Source organism: Aptenodytes forsteri, unplaced genomic scaffold, assembly GCF_000699145.1.
Source record: "Aptenodytes forsteri isolate BGI_AS27 unplaced genomic scaffold, ASM69914v1 Scaffold50, whole genome shotgun sequence".
In the NCBI taxonomy this organism is placed as follows: domain Eukaryota; kingdom Metazoa; phylum Chordata; class Aves; order Sphenisciformes; family Spheniscidae; genus Aptenodytes; species Aptenodytes forsteri.
In genome coordinates this window covers 720,364-740,941 of record NW_008795126.1, presented here as the reverse complement: position 1 = coordinate 740,941, position 20,578 = coordinate 720,364, and the positions used below count along the sequence as shown (strand labels likewise).

Sequence of the window (20,578 nt, the reverse complement as noted above, 5' to 3'; positions counted from 1 at the left end):
TGGGAGCTGCTGGCGTGGGCTCTCTTGCAGCCTGTCCTGCCCGGGCAGGAGCCGTGGCGGCTTTGTGCCCCGCTTTCCCCACCTCTGCAGTGGCACCGGTGACACCTCCAGCCGCTCTCTTAGCAGGTGCTCCAGGAGCTACCAGCCAAACGGCTTTGAAGTGCTTGAGGAGATGAAAACCACGAAATATTTTGCAAAAGCAGGCCCCTTGCCAGCATAAAGGGTCGCTCCGGGGGGATGGACCCGGGGATGCCACAGGGGGACCTGCCTGTCCGGGAAAGGGCCGCAGCCTCCTCGCCTGAGCCGAGAAGTGGGTTTGGATGAACCACCACCGGCCGGTGCCACTATGGGCAGCGGCATCACCGAGGGCTGCCTCGTGCCTCTCTCCATACCGGGGTTTTTCACGGGTTCACTCTACAGCTGCAGGGAACCAACTAGCGAGGGCAAATTTCCATGTGATCTATTCATAGCGCAGGTGTCAGAATTACCTTAGAAGTATCAGCTCTCGTCTTATTTTGCTGCCGGGAAGGAATCGTTGATGCACTTTAAATAGTGGGTGGAAACAAGCAAATACAAATGCACCCTGATCCCCGATCCTCCCGGTTCCTGCAGAATCCAGACACGGCCCTAGCTGGTCCTAACAACCCCCCCTAAGAACCTGCTAATTAAAAAAGCAAGCTATGAACTTTGTTTATGAAGCACCTTGCTGTCTCGATTTGGTACAGAAGGTGCTTGCAGTGCAACAGTGGTTCTAGGAGAGCAATAACTGAAACATCAGGGCCCGCCGAACATAGAAAAATGAATCAAAATACTAAATGAAGATTCTGACCAGCATCATTAAAAATAAATGATATGAACTCATGGTAATTACTTATCTCACTGGAACATGCTGCTTAGTTTCAAGTACAGCTCAGGACAGAGGAAGAAGGATTTTCACCCCGGGGAAAAGTACGTGAGAGAGAAATTGCCAGACAGGCTTAGACCCTCACCCCATCTTCTCGAGTATTTTATCCAGCGCGTGATGCTCCAGGGGACGGTGTAGGACCCCAGCCTTGGGGCAATCGGACCCCCTTACATGCCTCTCCCTGACCCATAATAGAAGGTGACTTAAGTCCTGAAGCACAATTTTAATATCCTTTCACTGGGGATGCCGGGGTGGGTTTCTCACGGCTTTTAATGCAAATCTCAGGATATTTGCATGTGGTTTGATATCCCATGGGGCTCCTCGTGGTTGGGTGACATCTGCTTCTGTAGCTGAACGTTTTTTTTCCTTGAAGCTCCAGCTTGTGGAATCATGTGATTTTGCAAGATTTTCGGCTTCATTTTTGAAGCAAGGTTTCCACCCAGACTATTGCAGAAAAGTCATTCTTACAGGCTTGGAAAGCAGCAGACGAGAGCTAAAAATGCCTTCTGTTTAAAAATGCCTTGATTTTAAAATGAACCTGATTAATTTTGAATGCTTTGAGTCAGGTAATGCTGATGTAGATGAATGATCTGTATTAATGTAGGCATGACTTGAAGATACAGAAGCCGGGCAGGATGGCGTTGGTGATGGTCTTATAGGGGGCAACACTGTGGTTTAGCATCTGTCTTGTGAGATTTTGCAGTTTCTGCCTGTTTGGGGTCTGGCTTTGGCATTAACTGAAGTCCTGACCAAGAAAGGATTTTTTTTTGCAGGAGTTTGCAATAGTTACAGGAGAGTCTTAACGCTAGTTTGCCCCTGCAATAAGCTGTTTAACTTACAACTGAAGTATTTGTTAACAAAAAGGGGGAGCTTGGAGAAGAAAGCCACTTGAATGGCAAGTGTTTATATTTTGGTGTTTGATATTGGCTTTTCAAAGACATATTCTGGCCTTTGAATCCAAAAATCCTTAAAAATCGCAATTGATGCATAAGCATTCCCTTAGAACAGCCGCTCCTTTCCCAAAATTATTCCCTGAAGAGGTTCCACTTATTCTTTACATACAGCAGAGCGTCATGAATTTTCATGAATGAGTGAACAGCCAGAGCAAGGTCCCTAATTTTGCAGATATTTGCACCAAGATGATCACTATAAAGATATGATTTCCTGCTCAGGGCGTCACTTTGGGTCTGCAAGGTGTTTCCGTGGGCTGAATAAGGGATTGATCATTTATTTCAAAGGAAATAAATAAACCCTGCTCTCGCCTCATCCCGTCCTGCGCCATCCCTGCTCCTGGAGCAGCCTCGTATCCCCAATCCATGGGGAGCTCAGCCGCATGGGATGAGGCTGAGCATCTCCCACACCTCGCAAGGGATGCAGCCCCCCAAAACCCGGCGCCGGCACACAGCGCCGTTTGTGAGTGCCGGAGAATTAGCCCTTACTCCTGTGAGCTCAGCTGAGAAATGGGGTGAGATCACAGAGTTTGCGATGAGGATTAGAGCGCTGGAGGATTAACAGACTAAGCATCAGCCCGATTTCACTCAGCTTTGTGAGAGGAGCACATTAGCTGTAATAAAGGTGCTGAGCGATATGTTAATGTTTCGCATCCCTCGTGCTAAAGCCTTATCCCAGTTTTGACCCCAGTCAGTGGCCGAATCCGCAGGGATTCAGCTACCCTGGGCAACATTACGGGCCCCGTTTCAGCCAGGGGATGATGCTCCCTTGACCTTCCATGGCTCTGGCGGACCCGGCGCTTCCCATTCCCAGGAAGACTAGAAATTTCTTTCTTCGGTTCTTTCCTTTTGAAAAGCTGTATTTCCCCTGACTCCAGGACCTGGCGCTTTAAGAAAAATCACAACCGGCCTGAGACGCATTATGAGCCCCATCAGAATTAGCGATGCCAAGATTTTATTGTCATTATAATGGTTTGAAGCATTTCTCCGAATGCTGGCTGGAAAAGGCAATTACTAACGAACGCAAACACGCTTGGGGAAGCAGGAGGTACAGAAGCAATGAGAGGAAAGAGGGAGGGGGTGCTCAGGACAGACTTGCGTTTTCCTGCACACGGTGGAGAGCAAATTGAGTTTTTCCCCTTTGAAGCAAATAGCCAAAATGCCTCGGAAGCCGTTGTCAGGCGAGACCGAACGTAGTCGTGTGACTGGGGGGATGCTCCTCTCGCAGATGTTATCCGAGCTGAATTTCCATACATGATTTTTCTGGAGTGGCTTCTCCTTAATATTATAAGGGCACGTATCCATCACTGGCCAGTCCCTGTGGAAAATGGCTTAATTCCTGCGGCTGGGGTTATCTTCAGACGTAGGACATCAGCTTCGGGGCTTTGCCCCATTCCCTGCCCTGCCGTAGTTTTGCTGTAGGCTGTGCAAAGCCACTTCATGCCCACAGGAGGAGGCACACACCTCGTTTTGTTGGAGGAGCTCTTCCTCCGTCTCGCTCTCTGCCTCAGTTTCCCATCTGTAAGTGCCAATATCGGCAGTCTTTGCAATATGACGCACATTAACGTTTGCCCGTGAGGGAAGTAGCTTCATTCTGCTGCTTGCCTGATTGCAAAGTATCTTTGGGGCCAGGCATCATGGCAATGAGAATATAAAGGACCCCCCATGTTTTGGATGGGGCTCATATCCCCCAGATGAGCATTCTCGCCACATGTGAACCTGCCTTTCAGATGATTTTCCCTATGGAGAACGCTTGAGCAATCCCTGTTCTGTGGTATTTCTGCCAGAGTTACTTTACGTTGTTATTTGCACCCGCAGAGGAGGAGGCAGATTCCCTGGCTGTGGCGTGAGGCTGTACAAATCCATCTCCTCCCGCCAGCCCCCGGCTCTTGCTCCTGCAGAGGTGCCCAGCGAGGTGCTGGCTCTGCCAGGGCCAGCCCTGCACCCATCTCTACTTGGCTGCAAAATGATCTCCTACGGTACATCATCCAAACCCAACAACTCCACTGGTTTGTTTCCTTAGATGGAGGGTCCCTGCCATTTAGCTTTTAAAAGTACAAGCTAACCATGCTGATATGAGCTGCAGACTTGTAATGATTTATTATTTGTTGAGCCCCAGCAACAGACTTAATGCTACCCAGCACCCAGGCAGTAGCAAAGCAGCCCATGACAGCTCTGCTCTAGTCTTCTCCTCTCTTCTTTCTGCTCTGCCCTTCTCCCTTCTCCGTTCCCTCTTGCCCTTCTCTCCTCCTCGGGTGCCTGGACCCCACTGTGCCCATCGCGTATGTATGTATCCAGCCTCACATTAAGCAATATGACTAACATCCATCACGTGTTCGTGCCTGCAGATTATATTTGCATACTCAAAAATCCGTACTTTATTTCTTCCCCTGTGTAAGCAGTTACCAGAGCATATTTTTGGCAAATTAGCAGCCACAGCAGAAGCATCTGACTGTGTTTTTAGCATGGCTTGGTGATGGTCAGAGGCATGGAGAGCCTTGGCAGGGCTGGGCGGAGGTAATTTGCCGCTGGTGCCATATCCATGCGGCGCTGCCCACAGGCACCATCACTGATTCCCACCTTTTACGGTGGGCAATGCTGGCAGCAAGTCGTAGCCCTCCACGTCATGCCAGTGTGGGATTTAGGTGAGCATCTGGGGGACGATTGCTGCTCTCCAACCGGCAGCTGGGGACGGGGCAGGGAATGCAAGGCACGCAGCGCGATGCCTTGTCCTGCTGCCAGGAGTGATAGTGCAGGTAGGACGGCTCTTGGGATGTCTTGGCAGCAAACATGCACCCATATGCATGCTCAGGAGGACCCATAAATGCAGGTAGCACATTTGGGGGTCACATTTTTACCAGCAAAGCCCCCTGACTGCTGGACATCAGCCGGGGTGGCCAACAAGGATGTCCCCATCATCACACTGTCAGGACTGAGGCTGAATTAGCATCCTCCAGTCCTCTCTTTTCTCTCATACATCTTCTCTTTTGGATAGATGTTTCTGAGATGCTAAACGTGATTTGTGCCTGAATCCTCCCTGGGCCTTTCTGATATCAAATAGCTGGAAAGTGCTATCTGTAAAACTTGTTCCTTGTGTTGTAATCCAAGAGACCGGCCTAATTATTGCCATCAGACATCTTTAATTAATATGCTGCAGAGTTCAGAGATAAGAGGGGAGGTGAGCATACCAGGAAGGATCCTTCACAAGATAAACTAGCAATTTGCAAGGTCTAATGACTTCTGCTCGGTTTTGAAAAGTAGACGGGCACTTCGGACGACTCAGACCTCATTCCCAAATCTTGCTGAGTGGCGAAAGCGAGCTGGGAGGTTTGGATCACTGCCGTTGCCGAACACAGTCACCGTAACAGGCGGATCTGGCTGTGCTTCAAGGATGGGACAGAGGCTACAGAGAAACCTGCCCTTTGAAGCCTGCTGCTCCCATGTTCTGTGAAAGCCTGGGTAGCTGGGCCCGTGTTGCTGATTATTTTAGCTAACCTGGAAATACCTTGCATTAAGCCGTGACAGTAGGTTATCTGTATTTTTTTAACTCTTTTTTTTTAAACCATTTTTCTAAGCATTTGACTTTTTCCGAGGTCATGTTGTGATAAGAATAAGTATGTGTCCACAGGCCTCAAAATGCTTTACAACATCCTAAATAACTGCTTGAATTTCTCCATGCGAGAAACTGAAGGGGAGCAAGGCAGGGCAGGTCTGTGCAAACCTCCCTGTGTGCTTTACCCCGTGTGCTGGCCAAGGGCTTCATCCTGCAGGACGCTGAACCGGCCCTCTCGGTGCGGGAAAAGCCTGTGAGCAGCCTTCAGTCCGTAAAGCTTGTACTTGGTGGTGTTCCTGGACTGGAGGCAGAGGGCTCAGCAGCCTGCAAAATGCCAGATCCTTGGGTACGGGGGGAGGGAGGACAGAAAATGCAGCCGTTCCAACCCAAAAAATCCTGACTTCTGTCTCCTTCCAACGCCGTGGTGAAGATGGATCAGGTTTATAGCCAAGTGAACGATCCCACCTTCGGTCAAGGGAAGCCCCACGTGCGTTGCTGGGCTGTGAGCAGCCCATCATCCTCCCTTGGGGCTTCCCCCTGTATCGTTCAAAATCCGCCTATTGCTCTGGCGTGCCCTAAGGTGCTGCTTATTTGTCTGAAAGCCGGAGTCCCCTGGGCATCGTTGTTGGTCTTCGCCATCTCTCCGTAAGCAGGAGAGGACTGCGGGTGGCAGGCGGCCCCTCGGCTCAGGGCAGCAAGAGGCAAAGCCGGGCTCTTTCCACCCTGTGGCACTTCCCACCTTCACCTGCTGAGTGCAGCTCTGTAGGCCACCTCCATCTGGGCCAGAAAGGCCATTTTCTAGATGTTCCAGGTCTCTTCTCCCTCTCCATTTCACTCTTATGTGCGAAAGGCACCTGGTACGGAGACAAATGGCATCAATGAAGTGACTCTTCTTCTTGCTCGAGGTTTCAAGCTGGTGTGCTGCATGTGGGAAGAGCAAGCCATGAGTTGGTTGCCTCTTCCCAGCCATGGTGAAGACCTCGTCCGCAAGAGCAAGCAGCTCCCCCCGCGGTCCTGGGCCCACGAGCACCCACGCGAGCCCCGCTGCAGTGGCTGTACCCCACGGAGATGAGCTGGAGCTGGAGCTGGGTCTCCTCCTTCCCTGCTCCCCAGGAAAAAACCCAAAAACTGGCAAAGCCAAGGAAATGAACGGAAACCCGTCATTCTTCCTGGTGTCTGTAATGCCTCCGATCCTTCCAGAGCACTTTGAAATAGGAGCTAGTCTTCCCAATACCCACCTGAAAAGCTGGAGTGCTGCTGCATTATCCCTGTTTCCAGCAGGGAATGTGGAGGTGATGAGGCTGCGCCCGGCTGGCTCGCCACCGGCTTTGCACGGGGTCCCGCTCACCTCCCCATTTCTACAAGGTACAAACCAGGGCGAACCCTGATTTCAGGGATTTTGGCATTATGGGGACAACAGGAGCAGCCCTGCAGACTCTCTGCTCTCTTCCCAGAATGAATTTTAGCCTCCTGAGCCAAATGCTGAGAAAGTGCTGAATAACTGCAACAAATTAGATTACTTTTTGGTACTTGTCATTTCTCAAAACATATGATCTTCTGCTGGAGCATCAGGAATGATGCTTTGGAGGCCAGTGGCTTCCCACTTTCTGCTTTCAGCCTGGCTGGCTCCAGCCAAGGATGGGGCTCTGCATGGTCCTCAAGACAATGGAAATTCCTGCAGGAGTTTTAAAAGCTGTTTGGAAACAACCCAGCCTTGCTCCAAGGGGAGCCAGCCAAAAAAAAACCCCACCCCAGGCTTAAGAACACAAGTGAAAGTGGCCAGCAACTGCATTGCCCATTTTCTTCTCTCCATGTTTCCACCCCATCCCGACTTTCCTCGTCTTTCTTGCGAGCCTGTCTCCTTTCTCACACTCCATCTGCTCTTTCCGAAAGAGGAATATTCTCACCAATCCATCTTTCAGGATGACTTCAGTTATTTTCTCCCAGCCTCAGGTTATGCCCTCTCCTTATCTCTGCTCTATACCTGTGCACGCGCGTGGCCACATCCCCACCCTTCTTGGCATCACCTTTATCTTGGCCAAATCCTGCTGGAGCAATTACACCAGGAGTCAAGAAATCTTCCCTGGGGTAAAACCGCAGCGAGCGAGAGCACAACCTGCTTATTCCCTCGGGCTCTGATTTTGCTGCCATTACAATGAATGGCAAAATTCCCATTCCCAGGGCGGAATCAGGCCCTCTTTTCAGCAGGATCATGGTGGTGGCTGAGATTTCTTGGCTTGGCTGTCCAGTTCTCTCCTATCATGCATCTGCTTTTGTCCACGACTTCCACCCAGCCCTAGCGCTGGCCGCACAGCTCGGCTGCCTGCAGCTGCCTGCACGATGCTGCCCTGACCACGTAATGGATGCTGAATTTTCCCTGATGCAATCACTCCATTAATCTCATGCAATTAATGCTTCGGGAAGCCTTTTGCAAATATTGATAGTAAGGAGAGAGCTACAACACAGAAATGGTTGCTGCTTTGGTTGTATTACCATAGTAAGTCACAAATTACCTAGCTCAGGAGGATTTTCTTTCTGTGTCCAAGACTTTTTTGGCTGCTTTTGTCCTTTTTGCCCAGTGCAAAAGGGCCACACGGAAGGGGGGATGGATATTTGTGGCATCCTGAAGGCATCCATAAGAGTGACCTGCATGGCTGGGGGGAAGAGCTTGGCACATTTGCCTCCCCAGCAATTCCCTTCCATCATGGTGGCTTTGCCTCTTTTCCATAGTGCCCTGGCTTGGGCAATGCAATCAGCTTGTGGCCAGGATTGCAGTAGTCTTGGCTTGCTCCCTGCTTCCCATCCCAACGGAGGCACGTTCCCCTCTTGTGCACAGTTAAAGAGGGTGTCTGCTCTTCTGCCCCGACCCTGGGAGGTCCTCAGTTCCCTACGTTTGCACTGAAGTCCTTGAGGACCTCTGTTCATCACCTCAGCAGATCAGTCTGGGGACCTTTTGCATCAGACGTGCTCGTCCTGTTACACCCAGCCCCATCCTACAGTCCCCACTGCACGGGCTTCCCATTGCACGCTCCCTTTTCAGCTCCCTAGCTCTGAAACAGCTCTAGCCAGTCCGTCCTGGCACGTAAAGTGGAAAATCATAAAATCTCTGCAGGGAGAAAGAGTCTCTCGGCTCCTTGTGAGATTAAGCTTTGTGCATATATCTGCAAATGGTAGGGGGGAGAGGTTAAGCTGAGCAGTGCAAGGGGAGGAGGTGACAGTGCTTAGCAATGCAGATCAGATGGCTCTGAGACCTTCCAGTATTCGTGGCCAAATCCTGGGATATTTAGGGGTTTAAAACATAATGAAGTTAGATGAAGGAAGGAGTGCTGTTTGGGCGAGGAAGGACGGATGAACTCAGCTCCCTGGAAGGAAGCTCTTTGATCTGCTGGTGGCCATGAAGGTGGCCAGATGTCTTGGTGGCCGTAGGGGAGGTGACTGTGCCCTCCTAGGCAATCCCCAGAGGTGAGCCATGCTGCTGCCTCCCACAGGGAAGCAATCGGGAGAGCAATGACACCCATGAAAGCAGACTTGGGGTGTGGGTTTTGCTCTCTGCTGGGAGTTGCTCCATGATGTTGGGAGGGGAGAAGCAGGACGAGCCAGCCGGATGGGATGGCTCCTCAAGTCCTTGCATCCTCTGCTTAGAAAAATCAGCCTTGCCAGGGAAATGCAGCGATTGCTCCTGGCAGCTGTGCAATTCTAGGAGTAGGTTTTAAGGCCATGCAAAGATGACGGCTTCCCGGGCACCTCTGCCTTGCTGGAGATACACACAGGCGCTCGCTGCAGCTGTAACCTGCTGTGACCAATTTGCCGCCTCTGCTCCAGCTGCGACGCGCTGTCACGCAGCTTTGTTCTGCTCTTTGCCACTGCCTCTGGTTTTCAGCAAAGGGCCGTGCTTGCTTTACGGTGCTTCAGTTTAATCCGGTTTTTTTTTTTTCAGCTGCAGATTTGCTAGGAGACAGGGAGGTCAAGGGACCTGCCTGGGGCCAGGGACCGAGTCAAGTGATTCAGCCAAGGGAAAAGGAGTCCAGGACTTGGGCAGGGCGGGCTATGACGGATCTCGTGCAGGACCTTTTCTCCCTGTCCCCTTGCCCACGCTGGCACCTTTCCCTGAAATGCCTTGAATCCATCTCTAGAGGCAACAGGAGGTTGAGCATGGGGTGAGGACATCCCAAGCCATCTTGGGGGCTCCGTTTGCAGGGGTGCTCAGGGTGTTGGGGGAAATCTCTCACAGGCGGCTGTTGCCCATCACCCCCAGTAGGTTGTCCTGCCGAGATGCTCTGGGAAGGAGCCAGAAAGGGGAGCGTGATGGTGCCAGGTCTGCAGGGGATGGACGGATGGCTTGGGGGGCTTTCCCGTGCCACAGGCACCATTCCAGGGTGCCACTGGGCACGGGGAGAGCTGTGGTGCACAGCATCGGTTGTTGCCTGTTCTTGGGGGCACCAAAGTGGGTTTCAGTGGGGCAAGCCAGGCTCACTGCTCAAACCCAACCAGAGGACATGTCTGATGTCTCCACCGAGCTCTTTGCTGGCCGTCTTGCCGGTTGTCCCCCATCCTTCTCCCCACTGGCACTGCCACTACCTCCTCACCCCGCCCCACCAGTGCCTGCCATAATCCTAGTGCTCTGCCTCCCTCACCGGTGCTAATCCTATAAACCCTTTGTAAATCCTGCCTGCCTGGCCCTGCCTTTCCATGTCCCTTCTCCAAGGCAGTCTTCATGAGGTCCCCCAGCTTGCGGCTGGCATTTTTTTGGGGTGCACAAGGCTGTCACTCAGATAATGTAGCACCTCGGGGGGTTGCTTGCATCGGAGCACTGGGAAGGATGTCCGAGCCCAGGGGATTTGTGCAAAGTGCTGGCAGCTATTAGATAAGACAGCTGATGCACCCCAAAATGCACCCCAAAATGTGCCTGGGTGCTGGTTTCACGCTCTCGGTAAGCAGTTCGATGCTCAGCATGAGCTGCTCCAGCACCTACCCATCTCCAGAGCTACCGCTGAGCCCCGGGGACTGGGCGCTGGAAACCCCTAAGGGAGTCCTGAGGGTAGGATCGGGATGAGGGATGAAACGGAGCCAAAGGATACATAGCTGTAGGGCTGGGATCGCTCCTTGCAGCGAGAGTAGGGTTTATCTGGGATGGGGATGGGGATGGCCAGCACAGCCCGTTTTAATAATCCTTTCTGCTAGGCTGTTGGAAAATGTTGAGAGGGAAAACGCTGCAGCAAGGCGGATAGGTCTCAGGGAACAATATTTTTGCAGCCAAAAGAGCCGGCTCAGGTGGACCCGATGGGTTGCTCATGTCTACAAATCACAGTGTGATTGCTAAGGGCAAAGAGCATCTTGTGCAGAGAGGGGACAGAAAGCCTCTATCAGACTGAGCCGGCGGTAATCATCTGGGCCGTTTTCATCAGGGCCGTTTCAGTTTGATTCCCACAGGGTTCGCTATTTCAGCAAGTCTATTTTAAGACTCCCTCGGCATGCAGGAGCGGGGCTGGAATGAGGGGAGGCCCCGATCCTGCGAGGTGCTGCCTGCGCCCGTCCCGGCGCGGGGCCCTGCTCTTTGCATCGCTGGCCGGGGATGGGAGGCAGCAGGGCAGCCCCGGGCTGGGACCGGCCACAGCATCCCAGCAGCACCAGTGCCGGGCGAGGAGCCGTCCTCGGGCTCATCAATCTGCCTCAGGAGGGCTTAGGTGGGCAGTGAATCACTGCATCTCGAGCTAGCCCAGAAAAGATTAAGCCGACCTAAGAATAAAAACAAGCTTTGCAGTTCAACTGGCTGGGACAAATGAGAAATTGTGCAAATCGCTGAGCTCCAGGAGGGGAAGGGATTATAAGCCCCGGGCAGATTACGGCCGCGTTTCAGTACACAGGGCGGGCGTTACGCTCCCGTTGCGCTTCCCGAGCTGGATGGGTTTCTTGTGCCTCCATTCCCAGTGCCGCGGTGAGGTCCCATGTGCGTTTCATCCCGCTAAAGACCGGTCAGGCAGCTCCAGTAAGTGCCCGTGCAAATGTAGGAGTTCAAACAGGGGCATGTTTCCGAGGGGAATAACCAAATCGATCTCTCCCCGTGAGGCCTTTATTTCTATGGAGCCACTCCTTTCCACTACACGCCGGATGAAAGGCACTATGTATATAAATAAATGCGTTGTAATATACCATCCGCTTTGATCACTGCCGGCAGCATGGATGGGATCGGAGTCTGCTCCCGGATAACAATTCCCCTACCCCGTCTCCCCGCTCCCTTCCCTTTCAAATTAGGGGTTGATCTAAGGGGCAGTTCCTCGAAGCATCGCTCCATGCTCGATGGTGCCTTGGCTGGTTTCTAATATTTCCGCACTGCAGCTGGAGTGCATGCCTGCAATCCAACCAAGATGTTATTTTTTCCTCCCACAACGTGACATTACAGTCCTTGTCACGGAGATGGGACCGGGATCCAGAGCTGCACTTTGCTGCTCCCGCTAACGAAGGGCTCGCAGAGGAGTTTGATGCCGTTAGCTGTCCACAGGATGCCATGCCATGAAACCCCTCTTTGCTTTTGTCTCCTCTTCCCAGGGACATACCAGGGCCAGTGGGTTGGAGGGATGCGCCAGGGTTACGGCGTCCGGCAGAGCGTTCCCTACGGCATGGCTGCGGTTATCAGGTCACCCCTGAGGACGTCCATCAACTCCCTGCGCAGCGAGCACACCAACGGCACGGCGCTGCACCCCGACTCCTCGCCGGCGGTGGCCGGCAGCCCTGCCGTCTCCCGGGGTGGCTTCGTCCTCATGGCCCACAGCGACGCCGAGATCCTCAAGAGCAAGAAGAAGGGCATCTTCCGGCGGTCGCTGCTGAGCGGGCTCAAGCTCCGTAAGTCCGAGTCCAAGAGCTCCTTGGCCAGCCAGCGGAGCAAGCAGAGCTCTTTCCGGAGCGAAGCTGGGATGAGCACGGTCAGCTCCACCGCCAGCGACATCAACTCTACCATCAGCCTGGGCGAGGGCGAAGCCGAGCTCTCCGTCATCGAAGACGACATCGACGCCACCACCACTGAGATCTACGTCGGCGAGTGGAAGAACGACAAGCGGTCGGGCTTCGGGGTGAGCCAACGCTCGGACGGGCTGAAGTACGAGGGAGAATGGGCCAACAACAAGCGCCACGGCTACGGCTGCATGACCTTCCCCGACGGCACCAAGGAGGAGGGCAAGTACAAGCAGAACGTCCTGGTCAGCGGCAAGAGGAAGAACCTCATCCCGCTGCGGGCCAGCAAGATCCGCGAGAAGGTGGATCGGGCTGTCGAGGCGGCCGAGCGGGCGGCCACCATCGCCAAGCAGAAAGCGGAGATCGCAGCGTCCAGGTAAGGTGGTCCTCGTCCCGACGCGGCATCTCGGCAGGGGTCCAGCCCCGACAGCTGCAGTTTGATGGGAGTAGTTGGATGAGACTTTTTGCGGTAGTAAGTGCTCGGGGGGGGTATTTTAGGGAAGCTGCTGGAGGCAGGCAGAGGTTGCGGTGGGCATCTGCTGGTGCAGGGAGCGGTTGGTGCAATCTGGACCCCAAAGGGGGAGCAGGCAGCATCCTGGAAAGCCAAGCCCCTGGGCTTGCCCAAGCCTCATGGGTGGTGTTCAAAATGGGGTGGATCCAAGCCAAACTGTCCCTCTGCTACCTCTGAGTGAGCTGTGGATGCACGACCTTCCCGAACCAGCCGTCGAGGCCATGCAGGGTCACCCAGAGCGGTGCGTTCGCTGCAGCCTGTGCAGGGGGTGGTTGCACCGTGGTGGGACTGCACTTGTGGGTCATGGTGTGGGGCTCACAGGCTGATAGCTGTCACTTAGGAGGTACTGGGTTATTCACCCCTTTTCTCCCTAGCCTCTTTAATAAGCAGGATGATACCCTTAGCAGAAGAGCTCCTGAGATGCTGTTTGCCTGTATCCTCTGTCTGACTTATAGCCAAGAGGAACCATCCCAGGGTTGGCCTGTGCTGGGAGGATTCCCAGCTATTTCTGTTCCCGAAAGAGGTTTTGAGTGGAAAAGCAGTCAAATCTCTGGCTGCAGCTGATGCCTGGGGAGGGTTTGCCCTGCCTGAGGCTCTGCTAGAAAGCAGCAGAGCTTCTTTATTGCCCAAATAATCCCTACAAGCCTCAAGAAGTCCCCACTCCCCGGGCTGGCTGTAGCCATCATGGAACTGCTCAGTGATTCAGAGCAGGGACCTGATCCAGCTGAAAACCAGCAGGACCCCTCCTGGATGGGGACGGGGTCATGTCTCGTTTAGGTTGAAGTAAGGTCCAACTCCCAGCTCAAAGCAGGGCCAACTCAAGCACCTTCTAGCTAGCTCCCAAAATACGCCTGGAGCTTCGTGACTTGCAGCGAGCTCCCAGACAAGAGGTGAGCCGAGGAGGAAAGGCTCCTCTGCCGAATTCAGGGCTCTTTGTATCACTTTTTAGGGTTGGTTTAATAGAGCGTGGTCATTCCTTTCTGGTTTCTGAGCAAGTGCTACGTATAGCAGCCAGGCTGGGGAAAAAGGGCTGGGGTTAGGGGAAAAACCCAGGTACCTCCTGAGTCGCCTGTGCTAGATTGTTGGGTCTGGATCATTTGTATGCAGAGTCACACTTGAAATCTTTATCAGCATGTCTGCCGATGACTTATCTGCAATGTGAATGAGACTCCCAGGCCTGCTTTGGGAGCATATTTGGGCTTGATGATGTTTTTGAGCTGACGTTGTACCAAATTGTTGTCAAAGCTTTGGGGGAAAAAAAAAAAAAATCCCACTAGATTGCCAGGTAGGAAACAGACTGCAGAGCAGCGGAAAGACCAGATCTTTCCCTGTGATCTGGGGATGTGAATGCCTCGATAGAAAGGCCTGAATCCTGGAAACGTGGAGGTCTATGCCGTGGGATGCCGGGTCTGAGAACCTGAGTATCCTCCGTCTCCAGGTGGTAAGGGTCCTGGAAAGCCATGAGAGTGGGAGTTGAAAGAGATATGACCACCCCATGTTGGAAGTGCCTAATGAGCTCTTGGCATATAATGTTCCACCTTCTCATTATGAGAGAGGAGAAGGAAAAAATCAAATCAGATAGCAATGCCAGGGCATGAATACCTTCCCCCCCTGTACCGGCTGGGGTAGCGCAGTCCCGAGCTCTGCTGGAGAGCAGCAGCAGTGCTGGGAGGGAGGATGCAGCCCGTGACCACGCGTGTGCATGGAGGAGGAGAAAAGCTGTGGGATTTGGGGACCACGCAGAGGACCCCTTTAATCATCAGTGAAGATGCAAAGAAATAAATGAATGGGAGTGCACTGCTTCGAGGATGCTCCGTCAGAGACTGAACCTGGTCCCACCAAAAAATGCTCCGTGAACAACCTGACATCTCCATCCCGCAGCCCGGCTCCCTCCGCTGTTTGCGCTCGGTCTTAACTAGTCTGTTCTTGACTAGACACATGGGGAAGAAAGCAAGCGCTTGGAACCCAGGGTTTTGCTTTTTTTGTGGCACAGCCATCGCCTCCGGTGCACGAGGGCTGCTGGTGTGTTGAAAAGCCCTTTATTGATCTGCTGCGCAGCCCATCTCTCGCTGCGTGAGCCAGGGACAGACTGACTCCAACGTGACGGGCGCTGTGCATTAGCGCTGGGTTACCAACTGCGAATGACATCCGTCCCGGGAGTTTTTGCTGCCTGTGTTAATGGCTTATGATGAGGCCCCGAAACCTATCCAAGAAGAGCCAAACCATTCGGTTACGGCCGGGTAGGATCGCAGGATTTAGGCTTTGCTGGAGACGCGGGGCAGGTGGGATTAGGCAGGCGTACAGGCTCGGCCCCAAGTCTTGGAGGGTGTCTTGGGTTTGCAATTCGGCTGCACACAGGAGAGGCCCAAGGACCTCGAAATGCAAGCGGGGAGAGCTGCTTTGTCTGAAACCTGCAGTCCTTCAGCTCAGGCTCTTCCCCTTTGCGAGGGTTTTTGCACGGACAGTCTCTCCTCGGCTGCATCCCAGCATGCAGAACCAGAAGAGAGCAAGGTTTTACAAACCTAGAACCAGCTAGAAAGGCTTTCATATAATTAGTCCGATTAATTTTAAAGCTTCTAAATGAATAAACACTCCCCTGCAGTGCCCACACCAAATTGCATCATCCAAACAGAAAGAAATGCACAAAATAGGCAGTGGGTGCCTTGGCAGAGGAATCCCGATGCTCATTTCAGTGGCTTTGGGGCTCAGGGGTGCAATATTCCCCATCTAATACCAACGTGGGCTCTGGCTTACCAGCACCTGGGGATTTTATAACAGCACTGGTGTGTGTCTGTGTATGTGTGTGTGTGTATTCTCTTCTGTCTAATAATAAGGCTGAGTTCACTCTGCAGCCTTTCCCTTGGTGGGGGAAAATATGTGCCCACCCACGTATTTCATTAAATTTGTAAGAATTCAGTATTTTTGAAAACTCTACCACTCTGTCAGATTTGGTTGGAATTGGCCAACACGTTCAAAAGTTATTAGTGTGGGAGTGATGGCATATAGATATATAAACAGCACAATCACAGAAGTAAGCCCCATTTCCTGAGGAAAGTAGGCTAAAAACATAGTGTACTGAAGACAAGTAAATTGGATTCTTAAAGTTGTTTTAGTCTGAACAGAGTACAATGTTATTTGTGACACAGAAAAGTAAGCTCATTTAAAGAATAGTTTTTAGGTTCAGTAGATGATTCTCCTAAATTTTCTTCGATGCAATTAAAATGAAATAACACTTTCTTTCCTCTTATATTGCCCATTTGCTGAAATAGTTTGTGCAAAGTCAGTGGGCGAGAAGGGCTATGAATCAGGCCTGAAAAACTACCGTTGACATGAACTATCGGTTTTCGGAGGTACCCAGGGAGGGAGCCCTTTTTCAGCCTGTTTCAAATGAAGGCGCAGGGTGTCCTCTTTGTGCTATGGGGTGCTTCATTCCCCTCTCACATCAGCCAAGAGCCATCACTCTTTCTGCTGCTACCCTGGGAGGATGGAGGATGCACTGGAGACACCGGCTCCCATCTCATTAGAGATAACGTCGATGCCAAAGGCAAGTTGTCCATCGGCACTGGTGTGTCACGGTCAACTAAAATATAATATCCAGGCAAGAGAGGTGGGCCAGAAAGCTCACCCTCACCCCTTGGCTTTCATCACAGCCGCTGGACGTGGAGGATAGATGCACGTGGAGCATCAGGGGGAGCTCAGGACCGACTTCAGCTCTCCGCGACGGATGATGGCAGTTTTAATGCAAGGCAGACAGACCCTAATTCTCCCCAGGATTTCCTTCTGCTACCGCAGTTCAAGGTTTTGTAATTAGTGGCCGGACTACTGATGAAAGGAGGGGCCGTTACCAGTGCTAGGGATGAGAGTCCCAGAGACGGGCAGCATTTGGCAAGCGCTCAGCTCCTCTCCAGCACGAGGTTCATGGGGCCCCCTTGTTCAGCACCTTAAATAACAGCTCCTCAGAGCCGCCAATGCCCTAGCACCCCACAGGGGATGCTGTTCTCAGGTTAGTCCTAAGTAATGCACTTCCAGGCATAATTATGGCCGAGCTATTCACCAACAATGAGAAAAATATAATTAAGCTCAATAGTCTCAGGAGGAGTTGGGCTACAAATTAGCACAGTGTCATTCAACTTCAGAAAGGGGAACTGGAGAAAAAAAGAAAGAGGAAGCGAATAAAGACAACCTGGCAGCGAGGACGGGTAAAGGAAAATGTTTGGACTCAGCATGGTTGCTCCTTCAGGATGCTGCAGTGAGGGCGAAGCATCCGTCTGCGTTTGACATACAATGGGGAGCAGGAAGGCAAGAAAAGCCCTGGAGAGCTGAACAGCAAAGTGCAGAAGGTTGTTTGAGCCAAACAGGTATTTTCTTCAGAAAAATGGAAATGCAGCCCAGGCAAAACCCACAGAAAAGAATAGATTCTGCAGTTCTGATCCCAAACATTTTAAGTTGCGGTAATGTCACTACCGGCAGTACGCCGAGCCGTAATAATGCTGCTTAATGCTCTCGCAGGCCTCTGCCTGCAGCTTTGCAATTGTACTTAGCTGCATTTGATTTAAGGTTTCTGCTGGCTTTTCTGATGCCTGAGGGAGGTGGCTGCGGGGCTCCCGCATTAGTCTTGCCCTAATCCCCGCTTCGTGCTGCTGGAGGGGCTTTCGCTGCGGATGGAGAAGGGGGAGGAGGAGGGATGTGGGTTAAGGGGAACGCTGTGGCCCCAAAAGGGTTACATGTCCCCTTCCTCGGGTCAGGATGGCGGGGACGAGCCGGCAGTGGGCTGAAGCTGAAATGGGTCACAGCTGAACCGGCTGCGGGGATGGGGCTGAGCGAATGCTTCAGGGATCAGACCAAGCACGGCGGGGCCTCCCACCACCTTGTCCAGCCCCTCTGCGTCCAGGGTGGGGTTTCCTCTACTTATGGCCCCTCAGAGAAGCACTGCCCCTTTCCCCGCTGAGGCCATGCGTGAGTTCAGCATCTGCAGCTCCCTGCGGCATGGTGTTTGCCAGCTGGAGCTTGGGGCTCTGTGCAGAAGTCACTTCTGCCCATTAGTTTGGGACCGATGGGGTCACCGACGGCATCACCTGGCACCCACTGGGTCTCATGCAGGGAGAGCGTGCTCCCTCCGTCTCTTCTCCATCCTTTCCTTGAGGAGTGCAGAGGACGGAGCGACAGAGAGAAAAGCGCAGAGGGGATGGATGGAGGTGACTCGAAGGCTGAAATCAGCTGGGGCAGGAGGTAATTCTCTTTATGGCAGCATTTTCTTTTTCCTTCCTGCCCTCCTTCCCTCCCAAACAGCGCCTTGTGCAATGCAGAGAGGAGCAAAGCCCAGGGCTGGCAGCCTCCAACAGGCTTTACCGTTGACAGAGAGCTGAGCAGGGCTGCGGCAGAGCACGCCGACTTTCCTTCCTGCCAGCTCCTTCCCTCTGCCACGTCCCTCCCCTCCTCCTGCCCGGGCGCAAGCTCCCGCGTGTTGACAGGGGTCAGGCGATACCGTGGCGGCAGAGATTAGGATCAGTTGTTACTCCTCCCGTTTGTGTGTCACTGTCAGCTGGGATGACACGGGTACCTCTGACTCATGGCAAGCACAGTTTCCACCTCTAGTTCAGGACACTCGAGGAACGGCGGATCCCCAGACAGCATCCCGGAGCATTGTGACCTTACCTATTGCCGGCTCTTGCGGGACCTGCTGTCTGCACCGTGACTGTTTAAATCCTCCTGCAATGCCAATTTAATAACTTCCTGCTCAGACAGGACTTACAGCGTTAAGCCCTTTTACGTCCGTGTCAAAAATCAGGACTAGTAAGCTAAGCCCTTTTACGTCCGTGAATCAGGAACTAGCCGGCACGCTCGCGCAGGGCCAGCTCTGCGTGTCCCCGACTGCCACCCCGCTGCCTGCGCCACGGTGCAGAGGTGGAGGGGCACATCCGTGCACAGACATGAACAGGCTGGAAAATTAAGTGCCTTTCATAGGAATGATGCTTTACAAAGTAATCCAACTGGAAAAAACCTCAGCAGGGTCTTTTTTAGCTTCTAGGAGAGCAGCTCGGCATGGGTTTCGCTAGTCCCTCTCCCTTTGCTGCTCTCCCATCCTTAACGACTGCTGCTCCCGATTCGGTGGCTCCCACCATCTTCCCTGTTCACTGAACCAAATATGAGATAAAACACCCCGGCTCCATGGCCCAGGCAACATGCTTTTGTTTAATAATTTCCAACCTTGCTGGGTCGTGATGAAGTAACATGGGCAGAGCGGAGATTCACAGCCCGTTGGATTCGTTGTGATCCCAGCCGGCTCTGCCCTCCTCCCCGCGCTCATCGGGGAAGATCTCTGAAATCCCTGCGGTCCTGGCAGACACGGTTTGTGTCGCGGCAGGCCCGCAGCGAAGTGCAGCATGGCTTTGCCGTAGAGTGAAGCAGGAGAGCGGTCTTGGGATGCGGGAGGAAGCGAAACGCCCGGCAGTAGAGCCGGAATGGGAGAGCCGTGCCGGTGCCGGAGCACGATGTGCCGGTGCCTGCTCCGCGGTCGCTTTTGCAGCGGGACCAGATGGAAACGGGCAGGGATGGCACCGGCTGGCAGCGAGGCAGGAAGGATGGGAAGGTGATTCACTCCTGGCAGCCACCGCTTCCACGGGAAGGGGCTGCCCCGGAGAGCTGGGCAGGAGGCAGGGGCCAGCGCGGGAGGCCGAAGGGGAGGCTGCTTCGTCCTCCTCCTCCTCCTCTCTGGCATCCCGTGGCAGACCATCGCAGCCCAGATCATCAGCCTGGTTTCTAATTCAAGCCTTTTACCAGCTTAGTGCATGGGCTGAGCAGCCGGCGCTGCTGTCCTGCTGGGGCTGGCCCTGCTGCAGAATCAGCCCTTCTCGGGAGATGGTGCAGGATGATTTCAGCCTCCCGAGCGGTGCTAGATCCCCCCGTTAACACAATAACCTCCTGTCTGCCCTGACTGCCTGCACAGCACGGGGAAGAGGGAATGAGCTGAAGAAGAGGATGGTGAAGCCTCTTCTTCTCCATGCCGATGCCAGCAGCAGGGGAGTAGGGTGCTGTCACCCACTGGCTTTCGGGTGGAGCAGCCACCTCTCATCAGAGAGGAAAAAAAAGAAAAAGCCAACAACAACAACAACAACAACAACAAGCCAGCCCCTGATTTTTCTTTCTGCTGCTTTTCCTATTCAACGAGCAGAAACTGCAGCGTTGCTTTTCTCAGCGATCTTCAGGAGGGAAGGGAGAGATCCTCCCCCAGCCTGCGCAGCTGCCTGGCAGGCGGGCTGGCTCGCAGCCCTGTCGCTCTCCTCCATCATCATCCTCACCCTTTGCGGGGTGCAAGGAAACTGGTGGGGGTACATGCAAACCTGCAGTCAAGCCCAAGGGCTAGATGCGGGGGGATGCTAACTATAGCATCCCAGCCCCCTGCCGCCACGTCCCACCACCCTGAACCCCCCCGGCTGTGTCAGTGGGAGCTGCTGCGCCGTGTCCCTGCCAGCTCCCACGCTGCACCCCGGCGATGCAGCACGCTGAAGCTTTGATAGCGGAGGAGAGCCATGGGGAGAGGTTTTGGGGTCCCTACACTACAGCTACGCCGCCTTCCCATCTCGCGAGAGAGGCCCGTGTGCTTTTTTTCCTCTCCCAGCTCCTGTTTTGGGTTTCCTGGCATGCGTTCCTGCCAGCCGCTGCTCCCCCGCCCCAGCCACCCACCCACCCGCTACCCTGCAGCAACAGCCCCA

General features: G+C 53.4%; 1 protein-coding gene across 1 annotated transcript in view; it reads left to right on the top strand.

Annotated features, from left to right (window-relative positions):
• Nucleotides 1-20,578, top strand: part of JPH3 (junctophilin 3) — a 59,963-nt gene that overhangs the window by 5,134 nt on the left and 34,251 nt on the right. The window contains exon 2 of the mRNA XM_009277272.2: nt 11,954-12,731. Coding sequence (XP_009275547.1) covers nt 11,954-12,731 — 778 coding nt within the window. The remainder of the gene's footprint in view (nt 1-11,953; nt 12,732-20,578) is intronic.